At 37.1% G+C, this 23,402-nt stretch overlaps 2 protein-coding genes across 2 annotated transcripts in view; both read left to right on the top strand.

Moving 5' to 3' along the window:
- LOC123549466 (DNA repair-scaffolding protein-like) overlaps positions 1-23,402 on the top strand; it is a 91,930-nt gene that overhangs the window by 5,313 nt on the left and 63,215 nt on the right. The window lies entirely within an intron of this gene.
- On the top strand, positions 18,877-22,358 carry LOC123536613 (zinc finger protein 862-like). The gene is made up of 3 exons (XM_045319941.2): positions 18,877-20,890; positions 21,140-21,328; positions 21,560-22,358. The coding sequence occupies exons 1-3, from the start codon at positions 18,877-18,879 to the stop codon at positions 21,610-21,612; spliced, it is 2,256 nt and encodes a 751-aa protein (XP_045175876.2). The 3' UTR covers positions 21,613-22,358.

Raw genomic sequence — 23,402 nt, 5'->3', positions numbered from 1 at the left:
GCACTTTACTCGCGAACCACTGCACCCAGGACCTTCAAACTTCACATGCTGATAGTACTTATTGAGTACTCAACCCCTATTGACTTTGGGGTCACCAGGTCAAAGGTCAAGGTCACCAGGTCAAAGGTCAAGGCGCTGCGGGGGCATTTGTCGCCATTAGTGACAGCTCTTGTTTTATTTGTATATTTTTAACATTTTTTTTTTTTTTTTTTTTTTTTTTGGTGCTTCAGGAACGTTGGTTGCAGAAATAAAAATCTTTTATAATTTTTCAGCATGTTTAAAATATGGATTCAAATCTTTCTAGAGTCAGATGTTTGTATATATTGTTTTAAAGCGGCATGCCTCCGGATCGTTTGATTACTGACAAATTTTATGTTACGGAAACACATGAGAATTTGCAGTTTTTACTACTTTTTACGATGAAAATCGAAAAGCATTGTCACGCTTTTACTCCAGGAAAACAGTCTCGATTATAAATATCTGTATTTTGAAGTCATTATTCACTACTTCAGCTATAGCGCTATTGGTTACGACGACGGGAAAATGTCTTTATTGCCGCGCCAGTCCGGGGTTCAATTCCCGACGCGGTCATCATTTTTTCTTGATTTGGAATTTTTAAAATATTTTAGAAACAAAAATTCATATTCTAATGTTCATAATATGACCAAAACTTCAATTTGAAAGAAAGATTATTTTTAGCCAAATCTGGAGGCATGCTGCTTTAACATAATTTATATTATTTTAATTATTTGTTTGTTGTTTTTAACATAATTTATATATTTTATTCCAATTCTCTTGTTTGTGTTTCAGGAAAATTTTGTATAGAAAAGCTCTTTTATAATTTGTAATCATGTTTGAAACATACTTAGAGCAGCGTGTTTGTATGTTCCAATATAATTTATATCTTTTAAATATGTTTAAACTTAACAGAAAATTTCATAAATTTGTAAAAATATGACCCCAATTTTCAAAATTTAATGAAACTGTGAAATATTAGATAAGAAAAGTCGGCGCCAATTAAAAAGTGTCAAAACTAGACTTTCATCCGAATGTGTATTGCAAAATGAATGCGCATCTGCATCTAAAATTACAAACTGGTGAACATGTGCATGTGTTATTTCCTGCCGAGAAACGTGTAATGTGAATTGGGTAATAATGCATCGGATGCAAATCTAGCAATTAATTTATAATATTTAATAGTCCCAGAGTAGTAGTAGTTTACTACATGTCTGTAAAAATAAAGCCTAATTTAGAAAAATTGCAAAAAAACTTCAACAGTGGCATGTGACGCTACATCAAACTTCTGTTTTTAGCTCACCTGTCACAAAGTGACAAGGTGAGCTTTTGTGATCGCGCGGCGTCCGTCGTCCGTCCGTCCGTGCGTGCGTCCGTCCGTCCGTCCGTAAACTTTTGCTTGTGACCACTCTAGAGGTCACATTTTTCATGGGATCTTTATGAAAATTGGTCAGAATGTTCACCTTGATGATATCTAGGTCAAGTTCGAAACTGGGTCACGTGCCGTCAAAAACTAGGTCAGTAGGTCTAAAAATAGAAAAACCTTGTGACCTCTCTAGAGGCCATATATTTCACAAGATCTTCATGAAAATTGGTCAGAATGTTCACCTTGATGATATCTAGGTCAAGTTCGAAACTGGGTCACGTGGGGTCAAAAACTAGGTCAGTAGGTCTAAAAATAGAAAAACCTTGTGACCTCTCTAGAGGCCATATTTTTCATGAGATCTTCATGAATATTGGTCAGAATGTTCACCTTGATGATATCTAGGTCAAGTTTGAAACTGGGTCACATCGCGTCAAAAACTAGGTCAGTAGGTCTAAAAATAGAAAAACCTTGTGACCTCTCTAGAGGCCATATTTTTCATGAGATCTTCATGAATATTGGTCAGAATGTTCACCTTGATGATATCTAGGTCAAGTTTGAAACTGGGTCACGTGGGGTCAAAAACTAGGTCATTAGGTCTAAAAATAGAAAAACCTTGTGACCTCTCTAGAGGCCATATTTCTCAATGGATCTTCATGAAAATTGGTCAGAATGTTCAGCTTGATGATATCTAGGTCAGGTTCGAAACTGGGTCACGTGGGGATAAAAACTAGGTCAGTAGATCTAAAAATAGAAAAACCTTGTGACCTCTCTAGAGGCCATATTTTTCATGAGATCTTCATGAAAATTGGTCAGAATGTTCACCTTGATGATATCTAGGTCAAGTTCGATACTGGGTCATGTGGGATCAAAAACTAGGTCAGTAGGTCTAAAAATAGAAAAACCTTGTGACCTCTCTAGAGGCCATATTTCTCAATGGATCTTCATGAAAATTGGTCAGAATGTTCACCTTGATGATATCTAGGTCAAGCTCGAAACTGGGTCACGTGCGGTCAAAAACTAGGTCAGTAGGTCTAAAAATAGAAAAACCTTGTGACCTCTCTAGAGGCCATATTTTTCAATGGATCTTCATGAAAATTGGTCAGAATGTTAACCTTGATGATACTAGATCAAGTTCGAAACTGGGTCACGTGGGATTAAAAACTAGGTCAGTAGATCTAAAAATAGAAAAACCTTGTGACCTCTCTAGAGGCCATATTTTTCATGAGATCTTCATGAATATTGGTCAGAGGGTTCATCTTGATGATATCTAGGTCAGGTTTGAAACTGGGTCACGTGGGATCAAAAACTAGGTCAGTAAGTCTAAAAATAGAAAAACCTTGTGACCTCTCTAGAGGCCATATTTCTCTATGGATCTCCATGAAAATTGGTGAGACTGTTCAGCTTGATGATATCTAGGTCAGGTTCGTAACTGGGTCATGTGCCTTCAAAAACTAGGTCAGTAGGTCGAAAAATAGAAAAACCTTGTGACCTCTCTAGAAGCCATATTTTTCACGAGATCTTCATGAAAATTGGTGAGAATGTTCACCTTGATGATATCTAGGTCAAGTTTAAAAGTGGGTCACGTGCCTTCAAAAACTAGGTCATTAGGTCAAATAATAGAAAAACCTTGTGACCTCTCTAGAGGCCATATTTTTCAATGGATCTTCATGAAAATTGGTCAGAATTTTTTATCTTGATGATATCTATGTCACATGTGCTGAAAAACTAGGTCACTTTGTCAAATAATAGAAATAACGACGTCATACTCAGTTCAACACTGGGTCATATGGGGATAGGTGAGCGATTCAGGACCATCATGGTCCTCTTGTTAGTATCTACTTTTACTTTGAGTAGCATGTCATAAACAAACCACTGGAAATTGTCTGAATGAAATAGTCGGTTTTGTTCTGATGCATACCTATGTTTATCATTGATAGAGCCTCCATAAACTACACGGAAGCTGCAGGTCAGTACTGCCGCATGCACACAACTATGGATCATATCGGATGGCTATAGTGTATTTTATTGCGACATTGTATACAATTTACATTATCGTGGGCACAATTGGTTTGTTGGGACTTAATTTCATGGTTGGGCTGAACCGCAAAATCCACAAAAATTAATCCCCCACTAATAATAATGATTTTACAGTGTCTCAAAATATACTTGATCTAGAATCGTAAAACGTTACAGGATTGTTATAATACTTTAGCATAATGAAGTTATGCACCTGATGCTCTCTTTGGAATTTCACTAAGCTAGACCAGAGTTATGGTCCTTCACTTGGTAAAAATACACATAGAGTGCTTAAAAGTTTTATTTAAATATTTCACCTACTGACATAGAGTCACGAAACTATGTACAGTGACAGGAGTGGGTGTCCTATGGTCACACATCTAGTATTTATTGAGATTTAATTCTTTTGGATTGACACAAACATGCAGTTTATGAAAATTGTGCTCACGGATTTTAATGATTTCACAATATGTGTTTTTTGGGTTCAAAATATTTGACATTTTGATTTTCATTTGAAAAAAGTAACTTTATTATTTTTTTCAAAGGCCATGAAACAATGTCAGCAGCCAAAAATAGATCTCTAGACTGGTCAAGATGTGCAGAAGGTTTTGCTGACTTTGACATTGACAGAGGAAATACTACCAAAAAGAGGGCTGAGCCAGTGAAAAGAAAATCTTCTGAATCAGCCTTCAGTCATGGAAATATATTTGAAAAACTGGCCTTTGGTTATGAGGATGAGAAAAGTAAGTTTACTAAATATTTATTTCATTGCTTTATTGACTCTAAATTATTAAAGGTACGTGTTTAAGTTGAATCATGTGTAAAGTTTTTTAAAAATATTTTTTGATAATCTGAAACGTGCTATTGAAATATTGCGGTTGTTGAGTACAAGCAACTGTGAGAATCAACTAAAATTTTCTTAGAGAGACAAGGTGATGTTTTTTCTGCTTCTTTGTTTACATGTTTCCGTAAGTGGCGTGTAAGAAATAATTGAGGTGACTTGACTTTAACACAATTCAAAATCCCTAAATTATTACCCATAGGTCTTCTTTGACATTTTCACTAGAATGGATTACAGTCATGTTCAAACTGCTCTAAGTACATTTGTATTCTGTTTTCACTGTTTGGTGAATCTGTGTCCTTCCTACACCAAATTTTGATGCAATATAACAAGTGCTTTATCCTTTTACAAAACTTTTTATGGCTTCAACCCATTTTTCAAGTGTAAAGGCCTTTCTCTTAGATGATGCAGACATCTCAATTTGACATACCGTCAAGAAACAAAATAGTGGCCTTTAAATTTTCGCCGGTCAAACTTGCTAATGTTATAAAATCTCACAAGTCTCTTGACTGTGAGACCAAAATTAATGACCTAAATCATAAGAAAGAGTTTTACTCAAACAAACTGATTATCTATTTTATTAAAGTTTTCTTAATCCAAAATCTGACCTGAGGGTGTGATAACTCCATTAAATAAGAGTAGATCATACCTTTAACTCTTATTACGCTGGACACAATTGATTCTGCCTTTGCGACCAGTGTATATCATGATCAGCCTGCACATCCATGCAGTCTGATCATGATCTGCGCTGTTCGCCATTCAGTCAGTATCTTTTTGGTTAGCAGTCCTTTTAACAGTTAATGGTACTGTCTAAATTGAAAGATGGACAAGTTCATTATAGAAATTTAGCAGGGTAAGGGCTAAGCACTGATTTCATATACCTGTCATTTGATGAACACAGTGATTTTAGATCTATATAATTCACACGTTTTTAGCCATGCGGCAGTGTCTGCTATATCGTAGATTTTGTTAATTTCTGCTACAGGTTCACGCTATATTAAGGTTCATTTTAGGGATTTTCACCCATTGGCCCTTATTAGGGGTGTAACGATACATCGAAATATCGATGCATTGCGATACTGAGTGTCCTGATAGTATGCATCGATAGAAAAATCACGATCCAATAACAATCGCTGATAGTTCCTTCAACAATCGATAGTTTCGATAGTTTTGAAATTTTTGTAAATACATAAATAATTTATAAACCAAGAAACAGAGCCAGCTTTCATTTGCGCCTCGGAAAATGTTTACGTCTCCATTACAATAATTACCCTCACGGAATTAAACTACCACAAAGGACTGGGAAGTCTGGGAGATAATTAATAACTTTAGTTTCTTAGAAACTTTGATTAAATATATTTTTAAATAACCTGTTAATCTTAAATGAGAAAATGTACTATGGACATGGGGAAAGTAGACTACTTGTATGATATAGCAAACTGTTCGGTAGGGCCCTTCATTTAGCGCTGGTACACCTTAGTCCGATCCGTCAATTTTCGTCTTTTTCGATGCTTTGGGTTATTAAACATGTTGACATTCGCAACAAAATGGCCGATTCGTTTAAGTATACTTTGCATAGGTTTATTGTTTTACTTATTGTTTGAATGTTTCAAAGCCAAGGAAGGCAAGAAATAGAAAAAATGTTAAAAATATTTAATGTTAGATTTATTTCTGTCCATTTCAGTTATACAATCATCTCAATGTGTATTAACAGCAATTATAAACAGTGCCGTGTCTTACACACTGTAATAAATTATGTCAGTTGGTAGTTTTACTGTATAAAACATGGTGGCCGATAACTATTGCAATAGTATCGTAATAGTAACCTGCAATAGAATAGTATGGCAATAGTTTTTCAGCAATATCAGTAGTATTGCAATAGTCAAAATTGGCCTCAATAGTCACCCCTAGCCCTTCTGCTGGCACAGACAGGATCACACTATGTAAAGGTGTCTGCTAATGTAGATTAGACTTTACTTTTATTTAATAGTTTCTGTATGGCTAGATGATCTTAAGAGGTGATTGTCTATGGTACCTAGTTGACTGTACAAATTATGAAGACTGGTAGTTCAATTTCTGATAAGAAATTATAATAAAAATTAGCATGTTAAGATGCCGTTGGGGTCAATGAGATCAAAAATAATGATAAACTGACACATTCCCAGGAAGTATGATGGCCAGTGAAAGTATTAAAACTGCTGCAGTCGTATATCATGGACACACATCTTAACATTGTACAAACATCTAGGTATTGGCACAAATCTAGCCATGGACACACATATAGCCATGGACACACATCTAGCCACGGACACAATACTTAGCCATAGGCTCACATACTTAGCCATGGACACACATCTAGCCATGAACAAACATACTTAGCCATGCTATGGACACACATCTAGCCTTGAACACACAAATAGCCATGGACACATATACTTAGTCATGGACACACATCTAGCCTTGAACACAGATCTAGCCATGGACACAGATCTAGCCATGAGCACACATCTAGCCATGGACACACATATAGCCATGAACACACATATAGCTATGCACATATAGCCATGGACACACATCTAGCCACAGACACACATACTTAGCCATAGGCTCACATACTTAGCCATGGACACACATCTAGCCGTGAACAAACATACTTAGCCATTCTATGGACACACATCTAGCCTTGAACACACAAATAGCCATGGACACATATACTTAGTCATGGACACACATCTAGCCTTGAACACAGATCTAGCCATGGACACACATACTTAGTCATGGAGACACATCTAGCCATGAACACATATCTAGCCATGAACTCACATCTAACTATTGACACACATCTAGCCATGTAGACACACACTTAGCCATGGACATACATCTAGCTATGGACACACATCTACAGGTGTTTGCATAAATTCTAGTCTTGCCTTGTACTTCTGAACATATGCAAGGAATCAGTATTAATTTAGTGAAGAAGGGCTACTAGGGTTTGCTAGGACCTTGAAAATTCCTTGTATTTCGTGCTACATCCTGAAAAGCCCTTGAAAATGACTAATACCATAAAATTGATAAAAAGGACTTGAACATTCGAGAGAAAAAAATTGCTTGAATTTCCTCTTAAAAAGTTGTTTAGACTTAAAGTTGCAAATTCAGGAAAAAGGAAAGTACTTGAATTTCTTGTGACTCGGTATTTTGTATGAACCCTTGGCTACATTTGATGTGAAATTAAAGAAAAATGCCTAGTTTTATCATGAAAAATTAACAGAATTTTGTTTTAGCAATTTATGCTTGATATACCTTTAAGGTAAACTTTATGGCGTAACATTTTATGGGAGTAAAGTTAATGAAACCTGAAATACAGTATTGGTAAACATGATAAATCCAATATTTCTGTTTTTTTTACAACAAGTTGTAGTGATTTTTAGTCCAAATGATTATTTTGAAATAGATAAATACTGTAGAATAGTATATTATGGCTGGGTGTGAGCCATGGAGGACATGCAAACCAAACTTGCCTAGTCATTACGGTCAAGTCCTCTGAAGAAGTTCACAACTGCTGAACGAAACCGGTAAGAGAAGATATCTAATCAACAAGGGAGCATGTCCTCCATGGCTCACACCCAGCCACAATATACTAGAAGTAACCCTACTTGGGTCATGGAGACCTGCTCCGCAGCAACTCCAACTACGAATCCCACCTCTGGGAGTAACTCCAGCATCGGCAACTATCTATGCAACCATACACTTGCCCCTAGCTATGCCAGCACGATAGTTACCGCGGGCACTAACAATACAGCGCCCCAGAACAGAGAGTGAAAGCAAAACAACTCAAAAGATGAGGATAACCTTAGACATATCCAATATATGTATGCAGCTTTATAAAGAAGCAACATAGATCCTAAGTATATATGTAAAGTCTCAAGTCATTAAAGACTACACACTAAACGTGCAGCATAAGTATATCTAATCAAAATCATGCAGAATGACCCAGAGACAGCAAATAACACAAAAATAAAAGATGTAACAGGTAATACTCTGGGATCCACGAGCTTCGTACTCTCAACCCAGTAGGGATCAATATTTACGGATAGAATGGGAATACTCAGCCACTTCATTTAAATACTGTAGAATAGTTTTATTTTATGGCATAAATTCATGGATGGCAAAAATGGCTATTTTATGGGTACAATAATTCTGGGTAGGGCCTCCGTGGTCAAATGGTTAAGGTTGCTGACTTCCAATCTCTTGCCCCACACTGATGTGGGTTGGAGCCTCACTTGGGGCATTGAATTCTTCATGTGAGGAAGCCATCCAGTTGGCTTACGGAAGGTCGGTGGTTCTACCCAGGTGCCCGCTCTAGATGAAATAATGCACGGAGGTGCACCTGGGGTCTTCCTCCACCGTCGAAGTTAGAAAGTTGCCATTTGACCTATAGTTGTTTTGGTGTGGCGTTAAACCCCCCAAAAACAAATACAAGAATTCTGGGAATTTAGATTTTAAAGGAACAATAAATGAAGGTTTTGACATTTTTTGGGGGGATTGAATTACATGGATCGATTCAACCACGATTTCCACAAAAATAAGTCCTCCACAAAGACTTATGAATTTGCAGGAAGTGCTGTGTATCTCAGTTCTAGAGGGAGCTGAATTTGTAAATCTGTTACCTATATAAAACATCGCAAATTCAAGTAACTCTCCAGTTGGTGAAAATATTATTGAATTTGCAGTTTTTTCCTTTCATGTGAACAAAACATTAATGTGCTATTATCAAGAAACCTTCTGGTAGAAGTAAGACAAGCTCTGTTATATCATTTTAGGTCAAAGCATAACATGGAGTTCAAGTGAAGATGAGAAAGAAAAAGAAATAAAGATCACCCCAGTTGTGAAAAAGACAAAACGTCAGACCACACCAAAGAAGACAGCTTCTGCAAGGAGATCAACTAGAAGTAGCAGTGTAACTTTTTTTTTCTTTTCTTTTTTTCTTGTGTTAAAAAAAACCTATCTTAATGCTATTAATTTCAATTTCACATTTAATAAAAAAAAAGGAATTTTTTTAGCTCCACTATTCATAGAATAGTAGAGCTATTGGACTCACCCATGCGTCGGCGTCCGCGTCCCGATTTGGTTAAGGTTTTGTATGTAAGCTGGTATCTCAGTAACCACTAGCAGGAACAGATTGAAACTTCACACACTTATTCACTGTGATAAACTGACCTACATTGCACAGGTTCCATAACTCTATTTTGCTTTTTTACAAAATTATGTCCCTTTTTCGACTTAGAAATTCTTGGTTAAGGTTTTGTATGTAAGCTGGTATCTCAGTAACGACTTGTGGGAATGGATTGAAACTTCACACACTTACTCACTGTGATAAACTGACTTACATTGCACAGGTTCCTTAACTCTGTTTTGCTTTTTTTATGAAATTATGCCCCCTTTTCGACTTAGAAATTCTTGGTTAAGATTTTGTATGTAAGCTGTTATCTCAGTACACACTAATGGGAATGGATTGAAACTTCACACACTTGTTCACTGTCATGATCTGACATGCACTGTATAGGTCCCATAACTCTACTTTGCAATTTTTTCAAAATTATGCCCTTTTTTCGACTTAGAAATTTTTGGTTAAGTTTTTGTATGTAAGCTGGTATTTCATTATCCACTTATGGGAAAGGATTGAAACTTCACGCACTTGTTCACTTTATGAGCTGATAAGCACTTTGAAGGTTCCATAACCCTTTTTCCCATTTTTACAAAATTATGCCCCTTTTTTGACTTTTGTATTCATTCAATTGACAAGGCTGTTGAATAGTCGAGCGTTGCTGTCCTCCGACAGCTCTTGTTTTTTATGCTGGAATCGTCATTAAAATTTGGTGACCTTTCAAAAACTTTGGTTTGGGTTGAGATATTGAAATGAAACTTGGCTTATAGGTAGCATATAGTAAGACCAAGGTTGGGATTGAATTTGGGGTCAGTAGAATCAAGGTCGTGTGTGTGTGTTCGGGTTTAACGTCTTTTTCAACAATTTTTCAGTCATATAAACGATGGTGTCTACTTATAGCAGTGAGCACAATGCCCAACTTTATAGTGCTGCCTCACTGGTATCACGCCGTAGACACGTGGCATGATACCCCACCCAGTCACATTATTCTGACACCGGGCTGACCAGTCTTAGCACTATCCTCTTAATGCTGAGCGCCAAGCGAGGAAGCTGCTAGTACCATTTTTTACATCTTTGGTATGACGCGGGCGGGGATCGAACCCACGACCTCCCGCACTCAAGGCGGATGCTGTACCACTAGGCAACCGAGGCGGTTGAATCAAGGTCGTGGTCACTGGTACTAAAAAAAGAAAAAGCAGTTCCCACTCAATAACTTACCACTCAGTAACTTGAGTTTTGTTTGATAGATTGAAATTAAACTTGGCATATAAGTAGCTTATAGAAAAACCAAGGCTGGGATTGCATTATGTGGTCATTCAGGGTTCAGTTTTAATGCCAGTTTAACTGATTTAATGTGCAAACTTAGAAAATTCCACCATGGCGCAGTGGTCTAGAGCATTTGGCCAAAGCTACCTCTTGTACTGTGGAACAGATGGGTGGTTCAAATCCATCTGAGTGCCTTGCCTTTTAGCTTACCAGAGCACGAAGTGCTCAAGGTGAGCTATTGTGACTGGTCATTGTCTGGCATCGTTCATCAACTTTGCCACTGTAGAGGCCACATTTGTGACCCAATCTTTATGAAATTTGGTCAGAATGTTTGTCTTGATGATCTCTAGGTCAAGTTTGAAACTGGGTCATGTGGGGTCAGAAACTAGGGAAATAGGCCAGATCAAAGGAAAGACTTGTTAACAATCTAGAGTGTACAGTTTAAGTTTGAAACTCATGAGAATTGTTCAGAATGTTTGTATTGATGACCTCTAGGTCAGATTCGAATTTGGGTCATGTAGGGTCAAAAACTAGGTCACCCGGTCATATCAAAGGAAAAACTTGCTAACACTCTAGAGGCCACAGTTGTGACCCAATCTTTATGAAACTTGGTCAGAATGTTTGTCTTGATGATCTCTAGGTCAGTTTGGAAACTGGGTCATGTGGGGTCAAAAACTAGGTCAGTAGACCAGATCAAAGGAAAAACTTGTTAACACTCTTAGAGTCCACAGTTTTAAGTTTGAAACTCATGAGAATTGGTCAGAATGTTTATCTTGGTGACCTCTAGGTCGAATCCGAATCTGGGTCATGTGGGGCCAAAAACTGTGTCAACTGGTCAAATCAAAGGAAAAGCTTGTTAACACTTTAGAGGCTGAAGTTGTAACCCAATCTTTATGAAACTTAGAATGTTTGTATAGATGATCTTTAGGTAATTTTGAAACTGGGTCAGGTGGGGTCAAAAACAAGGTCAGTAGGCCAGATCAAGGGAAAATCTTGTTAACACTCTAGACGCCACAGTTGTGACCCAATCTTTATGAAACTTGGTCAGAATGTTTGTCTTGATCTCTAGGTCAGTTTTGAAACTGGGTCAAGTGGGGTCAAAAACTAGGTCAGTAGGCCAGATCAACTCTGGTGAGCAATATAGGGCCATCATGGCCCTCTTGTTTTTAATCCCCCACCACTCGTGGTGGGGGATTATAGGAATAGTCTCCGTCCTTCTGTCCGTCCGTAACAATTGTGTCCGCTCCATATAACTTAAACCACTTGAAGGACTTTCATGAAACTTGGGTCAAATGATCACCTTATTAAAACGATGTGCGGAACTCAAGAGTCAGCCATGTTGGCACAAGGTCAAGGTCACAACTCAAGGTCAAAAGTTTGAGGCTTCCATTTTGTGTCAGCTCTGTATCTGCTAAACCCCTTGAAGAAGGATTTTCATGAGAATTTGGTCAAATCATCACCTCATCAAGACAATGTGCAGAACTCGATGAGTCAGCCATGTTGGCTCAAGGTCAAGTTAACAACTCAAGGTCAAAGGTTTTTGCCTTCGATTTTGTGTGTGCTCTGTTATCTCCTAAACCCCTTGAAGGATTTTAATATGACTTGGCTGTAATGTATACTCATGATTCTTTTTATTATGTCTGGGAAAGACACTGGTTTTGCCCTGTCCGTCCATCACACTTTATTTCCACTCAATAACTGGAGAACCATTTGACCTAGAACCTTCAAACTTCATAATATGGCAGGGCTTATGGAGTAGACGACCCCTATTGTTTTTGGGGTCACTCCATCAAAGGTCAAGGTGACAGGGTCCTGAACATGGAAAACCATTTCCGATCAATAACTTGAGAACCACTTGACCCATAATGTTGAAACTCCATAGGATGATTGGTCATGCAGAGTAGATGACCCTTATTGATTTTGGGGTCACTCTAATAAAGGTCAAGGTCACAGGGGCCTGAACATGGAAAACCATTTCCGATCAATAACTTGAGAACCAACTGACCCATAATGTTGAAACTCCATAGGATGATTGGTCATGCAGAGTAGATGACCCCTATTGATTTTGGGGTCACTCTAGTAAAGGTCAAGGTCACAGGGGCCTGAACATGGAAAACCATTTCCGATCAATAACTTGAGAACCAACTGACCCATAATGTTGAAACTCCATAGGATGATTGGTCATGCAGAGTAGATGACCCCTATTGATTTTGGGGTCACTCTAGTAAAGGTCAAGGTCACAGGGGCCTGAACATGGAAAACCATTTCCGATCAATAACTTGAGAACCACTTGACCCAGAATGTTGAAACTTCATAGGATGATTGATCATGCAGAGTAGATGACCCGTATTGATTTTGAAGTCACTCTGTTAAAGATCAAAGTCACAGGGGCCTAAACTTGGAAATCCATTTCCGATCAATAACTTGAGAACCATTTGACCCAGAATGTTGAAACTTCATAGGATGATTGGACATGCAGCAGCCCTTTTTTTACGCCGATTTTGGGGCCGAAATTCGGCCCCATTCCCCAGGCAAAATAATATACTTTTATCCCCAATTGCACTAAAAAATTCCCCAAATGCAAGTCGTTTTTATCAGAAAAAATTTCCACCCCCGATGGATTAATAGGTCTGATTGTATATGCATTCTAAACACCGCTTCAAGAAACGCCGCAATCAGAACATCTCAGATATTACCGTTAGCGTCGGTCATCGGGAATTTCCCTTTCCAGAATTTCTGATTCGCGGATATATTTATCTACAACAATCCGATTCGCTGATATATTTATCTAATAACAAGCAGATTCGCGGAAGTAATGAACGAAAAAATCTGGAAATATTGTTAAGTCCAACGACTCACAAACAATTTGCGCGATCGTGAAATGATTTCAGTCGCGTTCATTTCAGTCTACGCGAAGATTTCAGTCGCGTTCATTTCAGTCTACGCGTAAACATTTCGGTCCGCCCAATTCCGCTCGCGTTCGTTAAATTTCAGTGAAGTAAGTTTGAGATACAAATGAACTAAAGCAGTTCGTTTGGTTCTTTCACGTGCCCAATGTAAAGCATTGATACACGGGATGGATTTTTTAAAGCACCTCCCAAGAGCTTCAAAACAAAGTGCTAATCATACCTTTAGGTGGTATTTTCGCTATACAGTAGTATGTATGAAATAGATTGTAAATTGAGATTTATATATAATGCAATTAAAAGCATTTAAAAAGCTTTTTAAAAGTCATAAAATAAAAAAGGACAACTCTATTTTTGATAAATGACCTTATATTAAGTTTGAAATACAAAAGTCAAAAATAAAGAACTAAATATTAATGCTTTATAAACATCTAAATAGTGAAAAATGCCCATTAAAGGGAGATAATTCAAAAATTGCAAATTATTAAAGGAATAATTTCATACATTGAGCAATTACTTTAGCTTTGAAATGAAAGTGTTCTTGAAAAATGATTTAAACATTTTAATGATAAGATTAAAAACTATTTTTGATTCAATGTGATATTAGGATGAAATGGTTCACGGGCAAATTGCTTGGTTAAAGTATAAAATGAAATAGAGATTTTAAAAAAAATAATGGCTTCTAATTCTGGCACTTTAGGGTATGAAATGGTCCCAAGATTTTGCAATTGGCTTAAGTCATGGCTAAAAGTGTGAAAGAGCCAGGGGAGGCCTTGATCTTACTCAATCTGTGTTTTTTTTTTTTTTTTATATATATATAAAAAATTCCCCAATTTGGTATTTTACGACGCAAATTTCCCATTCTGAAAGGACCCGCCACCCTTCCCCAGAACCATAAAAAAAGGGCTGTGCAGATTAGATGACCACTATTGATTTTGGGGTCACTCTATTAAAAGTCAAGGTCACAGGGGCCTGAACATGGAAAACCATTTCCGATCAGTAACTTCAGAACCACTTGACCCAGAATGTTGAAACTTCATAGGATGATAGGACATGCAGAACCTTCAGACTTGATAGCATGGTTTGCCTTAAGTAGTAGGTGATCCCTGTTGTCTTTGGGGTCAGTAATTCACAGGTAAAGGCCACAGGTGCCTGAACCTGTAAAACAATTTTTTTGGGGTTAGTAAGTGAAAGGTCAAGGTTACAGGGGTCTGAAGCTTGAAATGGCTTCAATTTAACACCTTGAGAACCATTGACCAAGAACTTTCAAACTTGATAGCATGATTGGGCTGATGAAATACATGACCCCTATAGTCTTTGGGGTCAGTAAGTCAAAGGTCAAGATCACAGGGGCCTGAACCTTGAAAACCATTTCCACTCAAGAACTTGAGAACCACTTGACACAGTATCTTCAAACTTGATAGCATGACTGGGCTTATGAACTAGATGACCCCTAATGTTCTGGGGTTAGTAGTTCAAGTTGAAAGTGATCAAGGGAGTGAAAATGGGACACCCCATCATGGGGGTGTTTTACAAACAGCTCTTGTTTTCTAAAGAAATAAGACTGTTGTCATATATTTTTTGTCACACACCTTTTGAATGTTTTTTATACAGCTTAAATGATCAGAAGTACCAAAATGTTAGAAATCTTCCAAAAACTGTCTGAAATCTCTTAGACACTTGTTGTAATTAGAAAACGAACAGCCAATACCATGGAATCATTAAATTTTCATGGATTCAAAATTCTGTGGATTTTATCAAAATTGCTATTTTATGGGGATATTACTTTATAGAAGACAAATTTTGAACATAAAATGAAAAGGAATATTTCTTGTGCATTGGGATTTAATTTTCTGGAATCCATGAAAATTAGTCCGCCAAGAAAATATATGTTTCATAATATTAAATAACTTTTGAAAAAAAAATTATATGCAAAGTCATTTTAGTAGCACATTAAGTTATAAATTAAGTCTTCAAAAAATTTAGTATTCTTAATCCTTACCATGCTGGACACGATTTATTCTGCCTTTGCGACCAGTGTAGATCATGATCAGCCTGCACATCCATGTAGTCTGATCATGATCTGCACTATTTGCAGTTCAGTCAGTATCTTTTGGTAAACACCCCTTTAAAAAGTTAATGGTACTGTCCAAAATGGAAAAATGGACAAGTTCATTATATAAAATTTAGCAAGGTAAGGGTTAATTAAAAGTGCAGCTATACCTTCATGAAAATAGCTTCATTTGAGTGAAAACCAGTGAAGTTTTACCACTGAGGCAGCATCTGTCTTTAAATGCCTGAACAAACACCAGCTGTCATTAAGACAAAAAAGACAAGTTTTAACTGAACAAGACATATCTTCTGGTATTAAAGAGATAGATTAAAGATCGCTTTTTTGGAGATAAAAATTCTGTCTTTGTGTTGTGAATTGACAGATTTAATTGAATTGATGTGTGACAATGAGCAGTTGTTGCAGGTTCTGTGAAAAGCTGGAGGGTAAAAAAGAAAGAATTTGAGCTGCGTCATGAGAAAACCAACATAGTGCATTTGCGACCAGCATGGATGCAGACCAGCCTGCGCATCCGCCTTCAAAGCCTATTGCAATTAGAGAAACCGTTAGTGAACAGCATGGATCCTGACCAGACTGCGCGGATGTGCAGGCTGGTCTGGATCCATGCTGGTCACAAAGCCACTATGTTGGTTTTCTCATGGTGTGGCTCATTTATGTATTTAACGTTTCTGTCAATAATAGTTGGGGGAAAAAATTGCTAGTAAAAGTGGTATTTTTAAGTTGAAATTTCTCATACTTGCAAAAATTTGTAAGTGTAGAAAAAAAAGAAAGTTAAGTTCTAACCCTAAGCCAATAGACACAACAGGAGCAGCTGGTAGAGATAGCCACATGTTTGCTTGTATAACTTGTAAACCTTAGTTTTTGTCACTTAAAACCATGTTCATTTACTTCTAGCAAGCTAACAGATTAATTCATAGCTGTACTGTTGAAACTTGGTATCTTAAATTCCAAGGGAACTAGTGTTTCGTTTTGCTTCCAGGTAATCAAAATTTGATTCTGCCTTTGCGACCAGTGCAAACCACTGAACACAGATGTGCAGGCTGATTATGGTCTGCACTGTTCGCTATTCAGTCAGTAAATTTTCAATGAACACCCCTTCGAATAGTAAAGGCTATTGCCCAAATTGAACGATGGTCCAGTCCATTTTAGAAATTTAGCATGGTAAAGGTTGAAATGATACTTTGTGCACATGTTAGGTGGCGGGACTTGAAAATGTTTTTGAGATAGTCGCAAATTCAAGATAAACAAGTTTGAGATAATATTGCTTGAAACCACTCTTCTAAATAATTAACAAATGAGCCGTGCCATGGGAAAACCAACATTATCTATAAGTGGCTTTGCGACCAGCATGGATCCAGACCAGCCTGCGCATCCGCGCAGTCTGGTCAGGATCCATGCTGTTCGCTAATGGTTTCTCTAATTGTTATAGACTTTGAAAGCGAACAGCATGGATCCTGACCAGACTGCTCGGATGCGCAGGCTGGTCTGGATCCATGCTGGTCGCAAAGCCACTATGTTTGTTTTCTCATGGCATGGCTTAAATATTTGCAAATAACTTTTTGAAAAACTGAAGTTTTCTGTACTATATTATTTATCAAAAATATCAATGTAATAAGAAAAAAAAAATGAAGATACATACATCAAGTAACTAACTTATTTTTGTTTTCTGATATCCAATATTGACAACACACAAATGAACATCTTCTTAACATGTTGAGGTGACGTGGTATTGAAATTAAAAAGGTTTTGGATCTGATATTTAGTTCAATATATTGATCTAAGTGCAAATGTGTTGTTAACGTAGCCACGTATACTTGCAAACTGTTACTTTCGAATGAAATAAATGAGTAAGAGCAGAAGTTAAGTTATTCTGTTAAAAATAAATCACAAGTTTGTCATATGTTTTTGTCTTCATTTTGGAAGTTAACTACTTTTAATCATGTCAGTAAGTGGAAGTTTTGCTTCTTTTTAGATTTGAGCCTCTTCGCATTATAAGTTAACCTATTGAATGGAATACATTTTGTCAATACAGGCCAGCTAGAATATTCTTATCCTTTAGCCTGCTGGCGGCAATTGATTCTGCTGCGACCAGTGCAGACCAAGATCAGCCTGCACATCGATGTAGGCTGATCATGGTCTGCACTGTTCGCTATTCAGTCAGTAAATTTTTAGTAAGCACCCCTTTTAACAGTTAATGGTACTGTCCGGACAAGTAGAAATTTAGCAAGGTACTGGTTAAAATGTCAAAAATATATAGGTGGTCACCATTTACAATGACCAGGGTCCGACAAATCAATTGCCCGGAGCCCGCGGGCTACCAGAAATTTTCGTCGGGCTACCAAAAAAATACTGGCGGAAGCCCGCCGGGCAACCATAAATTTGAAGCATCAGTAGCCCGGTCATTGTATATTTTACAAAACTCCCTAACAAAATCATCAACATCCGGTCGTCTACTCGTTTGTAACTTGCAATAAACAACAACTTTCTATGTGTACTGATTAACGGGTCGTAACCGTCCTACTAGTTTAACCACGCCCATTTATCGATAATTTCAACGGTAGCTGCAGAAGCAGTCTCCGCCTACGAATATCAAATATGCAAACTATTGTGGACTGGTCTCCGCTCGACTAATCAAAGTAGACCGATTTAACGAGAGTCAATTATGACCGATGTACCAGTCAAAATTTCTAAATTCAATCGGATCCGCTCGTACTTTACCGACGACTGATTATGATAGGTACCACGCTTTCACTGCTTCAACAGTTCAAAGACTGGGAACCACCGTTAAATGAGTCATTAGTAACATGTCTGTCAGCATGTGTGAAAAACACGTAAAAACATAAAGACTGTCAATTTACTACACGAGTCTTTTGTATAATGCCGATTTCTTTGGTCGGTGTTCTTTGAAAGTATGAGAAGAGGAATGGCATTGATAATTAAGGTAGGTACCTGTAATTGGGTGGTAATTACTCCATGTCATTGAAATTAAATTAGCATTGAGGCAAAGCATTGACCAGTTGTTTGTAACGTGTAAATCCTAAGTCATTTTCACTAAAAAACTTCATTAGTGAGCACGTTCTAACTGTGTGTTCTTCAACTTATTATGATATGAACATTGGAAATATACACAAGTGAATATCACATGGAGCATTAGTTAAATTATTGAATGATAAATTAAGAATGTATTAGACTTGGAGACTAATTTGAGTGCCTAGTTTAGTGTGATTAACCATGGATCGTTTCGTAATAAGATCAGCTAGCCAAAAGCCGTCTGGGAGTGCTTGTGTGCCATCTGGGAGTGCTAGTTCACAAAAGCGTAAGAGACATAACGAGACAGAGACTCCAAAACCAAAGAAATTCTGTGATAAGGAGTATGACAAGACTGAACGTGTCCGGAAGTTTCAGCCCTCGTGGAAAATAACATACCCATGGGTTGAGCATGAACCTGACTCAGATGATACCAAACCTGGTGTTATGTTCTGTGCCACATGTAGGATGTACCCCGAGATTGCGGACAAATCATCAAACTTGTTCACTGGATGTTCGAATATGAGAGTTGATGGTCTTAAAAAACATGAAATATCTGCCGCTCACACTAAAACAACAGATAAAAAGAAGAAAGATGTTATGTCAGATGTGGAAAGGACTCAACTTGTTAACAACAGTCAAATTGTCAAAGCTGTCCAGAAAAGTGCGCAAATCAACATGAATGTGTTAACAGTAATGTTCAATACTGTGTATGCTCTGGCCAAAAAGGGAAAGCCGCTTAGTGACTATGAGACACATATGGAGTTACATGTCAAGAATAGACGTGACATTGGTGAAGATTATATGGACATAGGGATGAACTATCTTAAAGAAAAATCTGCCAAACAGTTCTTGATGAACATAGCTGAGCAACAATGTCTTGAAACATCGATAAACATTGAGAACTGTAGGTTCCTGACAATTCTTGCTGATGGGTCAACAGATTATGCGATGACAGAGCAGTACACAGTCTTAATACGCTTTGTAAAAAATGGCAGTCCTATAACTAAACTTGCGTCAATTGAAGCTGTTGAAAGTGCCAATGCCAGCGGTGTATTAGAGGGAATAGAGAGTGGAATTGCTAAAGTTGGTGTTGGTTTAGAGAAACAATCAAAGATAGTGAGTGTAAATTTCGATGGAGCCGCAGTTATGATGGGGTGTAGATCTGGTGTGAGTACTATGATGAAAGACAAAAACAAACACATTGTTCCAGTGCACTGTGTTGCACACAAGCTTGAATTAGGAGTCCTGGATGCTGTCAAGTGTGTAGAATACCTATCAAAGTTTGAGGAGACTGTGAAAGGCATCTACCGTTTCTATGCAAAAAGTCCCAAACGAAGAAGAGAGCTGGAAAGCATTGCCAAGATGCTTGAAACTGACTTGTTGAAGTATGGTGACGTGAAAAGTGTGCGATGGGTTGCCAGCAAGGGAAAAGCCCTCAAAGCCATCGAAAACAACCTACCTGCTACCATGGGACACCTTGAACATGCAGCCTCTGTGAATAAACTTGAAGAAGGGGGAAAAGCTAAGAAGCTTTTACATGAAATGAAATCAGCCAGGTTTGTGAAGTACCTGTACTTCATGATGGATTATCTTGAGGCCATCACAGCCACGTCTATCAAATTCCAGAAAAACGAATTACTTATAATGGATGTACCTGCAGCTGTGAATGATTTGACTGACGAGTTGGAACTTATGAAGGATGAACCTGGGGAAAATGCATCAAGATTCTACCAACACTACAACCCTGAAACAAATGAATTAAAACATGGTGGCCATGAATTGAAACTATTAGGACAGAAACAAACCGCCTACTCAGATGACACTGATAAAGCCAAGCTACTGATCAACTCAATTAAGTATCTAGAGGATAGGTTCAGTGACTTTGAAAAAAATCCCTTGAAATGCTTCTCTGTGTTTGATTTAAGAAACTGGCCCACTGATGAGAAAGAATTGTTAAAATATGGTAGAGAAGAAATCAAAGACTTATGTGAACATTACTCTGAAATTCTAAGTGAAGATGAAAAAAAATCAATGCTTCGTGAATGGACCACATTAAAAAATCAACTAAAAAAGAAAAAATCTGGTGTCAACTGTCGTACCCTATACTGTGAACACTTACAGACCCAGCCAGCTAGTATCACTAATATCCTGGTCCTTGTCAACATCATGATAACAGTGTCTCCATCCACTGCTGAATGTGAAAGACAATTTTCTGGTACTTAACTTTTATTAATGTATGATTCTGGTTTTGAATGATTCTAGAACCAAGTATTTACTTATTTACATTTAAATCAAAATGACTAGAGAATTATAAATTACATTATAGAGGAATAGAACAAAATGTACAGTCTAGTATCTTGTTAACATTTCAATTTCATTTATCCAATTTAAGTTCAGGAAAATTTGAAAGTTGCTATATCTGTATTATAAATGTTAACTGATGTCATTGTTTGTGTATTTTTAGCAATGAAGCTCATCAAGTCAGCCAGACGGTCACACATGAACCAAGACACCCTTGAGGCTCTGATGAGAGTTCATGCCGATGGTCCCCCTGCAGCCCTGTTTGATCCCCAGCCTGCCATCGACCACTGGATGTCCAGTGGACCTGGTACCCGTCACCTTGGTGGCCACAAGATACCACAGAAACCCAGTGGTAAGTACTGAACATGACAAATTTTGAAAGTTTATGTTAATATTGAATTTAACATCTACATGTCTAGATAATAAATTTTTAAAGATACTTTTACAGTAATTTTACCAAAAAAACCCCAAAAAAAAACACATCTGTGTCTAGTGGCTTTCAGATTTAAGTAATAGTGTCAGATATCCTTGAACTCAAACCATTTTGTCTGCAGATAGCTTATTATTGTATTTTCTCTTCCAGTTGTTCTATCTGACAATGAAGATGATGACCTTGATGATTCCCGTGACCAGTAATGCTATACCTGAAGAGTGAGCTACCAAGATTTTAATATGAACTGCACATGCAGTACATAAAGACAATGCTTTGAACATACTGTGCACATTGTGAACATTTAGCTAGTGATAGAGTGTACAAGTAGATCCCCATATTGACAGTGACTTGCAAGTTAAATACATACCATTATATGAACATTTAACTAGTGATTATAGAATGTACAAGTACTAAAGTTGGTCTCAATATTGACAGTGACTTGCAAGTTAAATGCTTATTAATACATACCATTTAATGATTATGTGAACATTTAACTAGAGATTATAGAATGTACAAGTACTCAAGTTGATCTCAGTATTGACAGTGACTTGCAATTTAAATACATGTTTTGTACTTAATAATACATACCATTTTGTGAACATTTAACTAGTGATTATAGAATGTACAAGTATTTAGGTTAATCTCCATACTGACAGTGACTTACAAGTTAAATGCTTATTAATACATACCATTTAATGATTATGTGAACATTTAACTAGTGATTATAGAATGTACAAGTACTCAAGTTGATCTCAGTATTGACAGTAATTTACAGGTTGACTTATATGCTAAATAATACATACAATCTTTCTTTTATCTGATGTTGTTAATATTTTAAGACTTTTAAGTTGTAAACTTAGAGATATTTGTGTGAAAATGTTTCTTTAATTAGATGTTGTATTAACTTCAGCTTGTACTTCTATATTATGATTAAACAGAATGAAATGTTTATTTTGGTGTTTTTAAATTTCGGTTATTAACCGAATATTGTTACAGACCCCTCTTATTCTCACATCTCAGTAAGTCTGGTTCGTATAGAGCAAGTTAGTACTTTCATGGTTAATTTTCTGGGCAACTACAAGAAAATGCTGGGCTACCAGAAAAAAATTCTGGTAGCCCAGTGGGCTACCAGTAAAATTATAAATTTGTCGGACACTGATGACGGACCTACGAAAACTTGGAAAAAATTCAGGGGAAGCAATGTAAATTTTAGCAAAGTGTTGCAAAAAAGTAGAAATAGGTTTGAAGTTTTCCATTTTTCAGGGTTATAAAAAAGATGCTGAAATTTTAATTTTGTTGCTAGGCTCCCTTTGTTGCATGTTTTTATACACCATTCTTGATGTCAGAATCATAATCGAAAGTGTTACTGATATGCTGATTAATCACAACTGTTAATGATTTTGTAGTCCTAACAATGCCCTAGATATTAGCAAATTCTAGTAAAATGCCACTTGGAACTATTGCTGTGGATGAAAAATGATTTGTTACAAGATAGAATTATGACAATTGGCAGTTTATAGGAATTATGTTGAAAATTACCAAAATTACTTTAAATAAAATTATGTGTTAAGACCACTACCCCTTCCCCCAGCCCATAATGAAACCCCTGAAATCAGTAAAAGACTGTTATGAATAAATTTAAGAAATGAAAAAAAAAACCAAAAAAACCTTCTTTGACTTAAATTTATTCGATTGATAAGGCCTTTGAATAGTTGAGCGTTCCTTAACCTTCAACCTCCTGGCAGGAAGTGATTCTGCCTTTGCGACCAGTGCAGACCAAGATCAGCCTGCAGTCTGAACATGGTCTGCACTGTTCACTACTCAGCCAGTAAATTTTCAGTGAACACCCTTTTGAATAATAAGTGGTACTGCCCAAATTCAATGATGGACATATCCATTTTAGAATTATAGCAGGGTAAGGGTTGATAAATTTCATTTAGACTATTTCATGGAATGTTTCAAGGGTTTGTAGCAAATGATTGCACTGCTTGTT

This window comes from Mercenaria mercenaria, chromosome 6 (genome assembly GCF_021730395.1).
Source record: "Mercenaria mercenaria strain notata chromosome 6, MADL_Memer_1, whole genome shotgun sequence".
Classification (NCBI taxonomy): Eukaryota; Metazoa; Mollusca; class Bivalvia; order Venerida; family Veneridae; genus Mercenaria; species Mercenaria mercenaria.
This window is presented reverse-complemented; position numbering and strand designations above follow the sequence as displayed.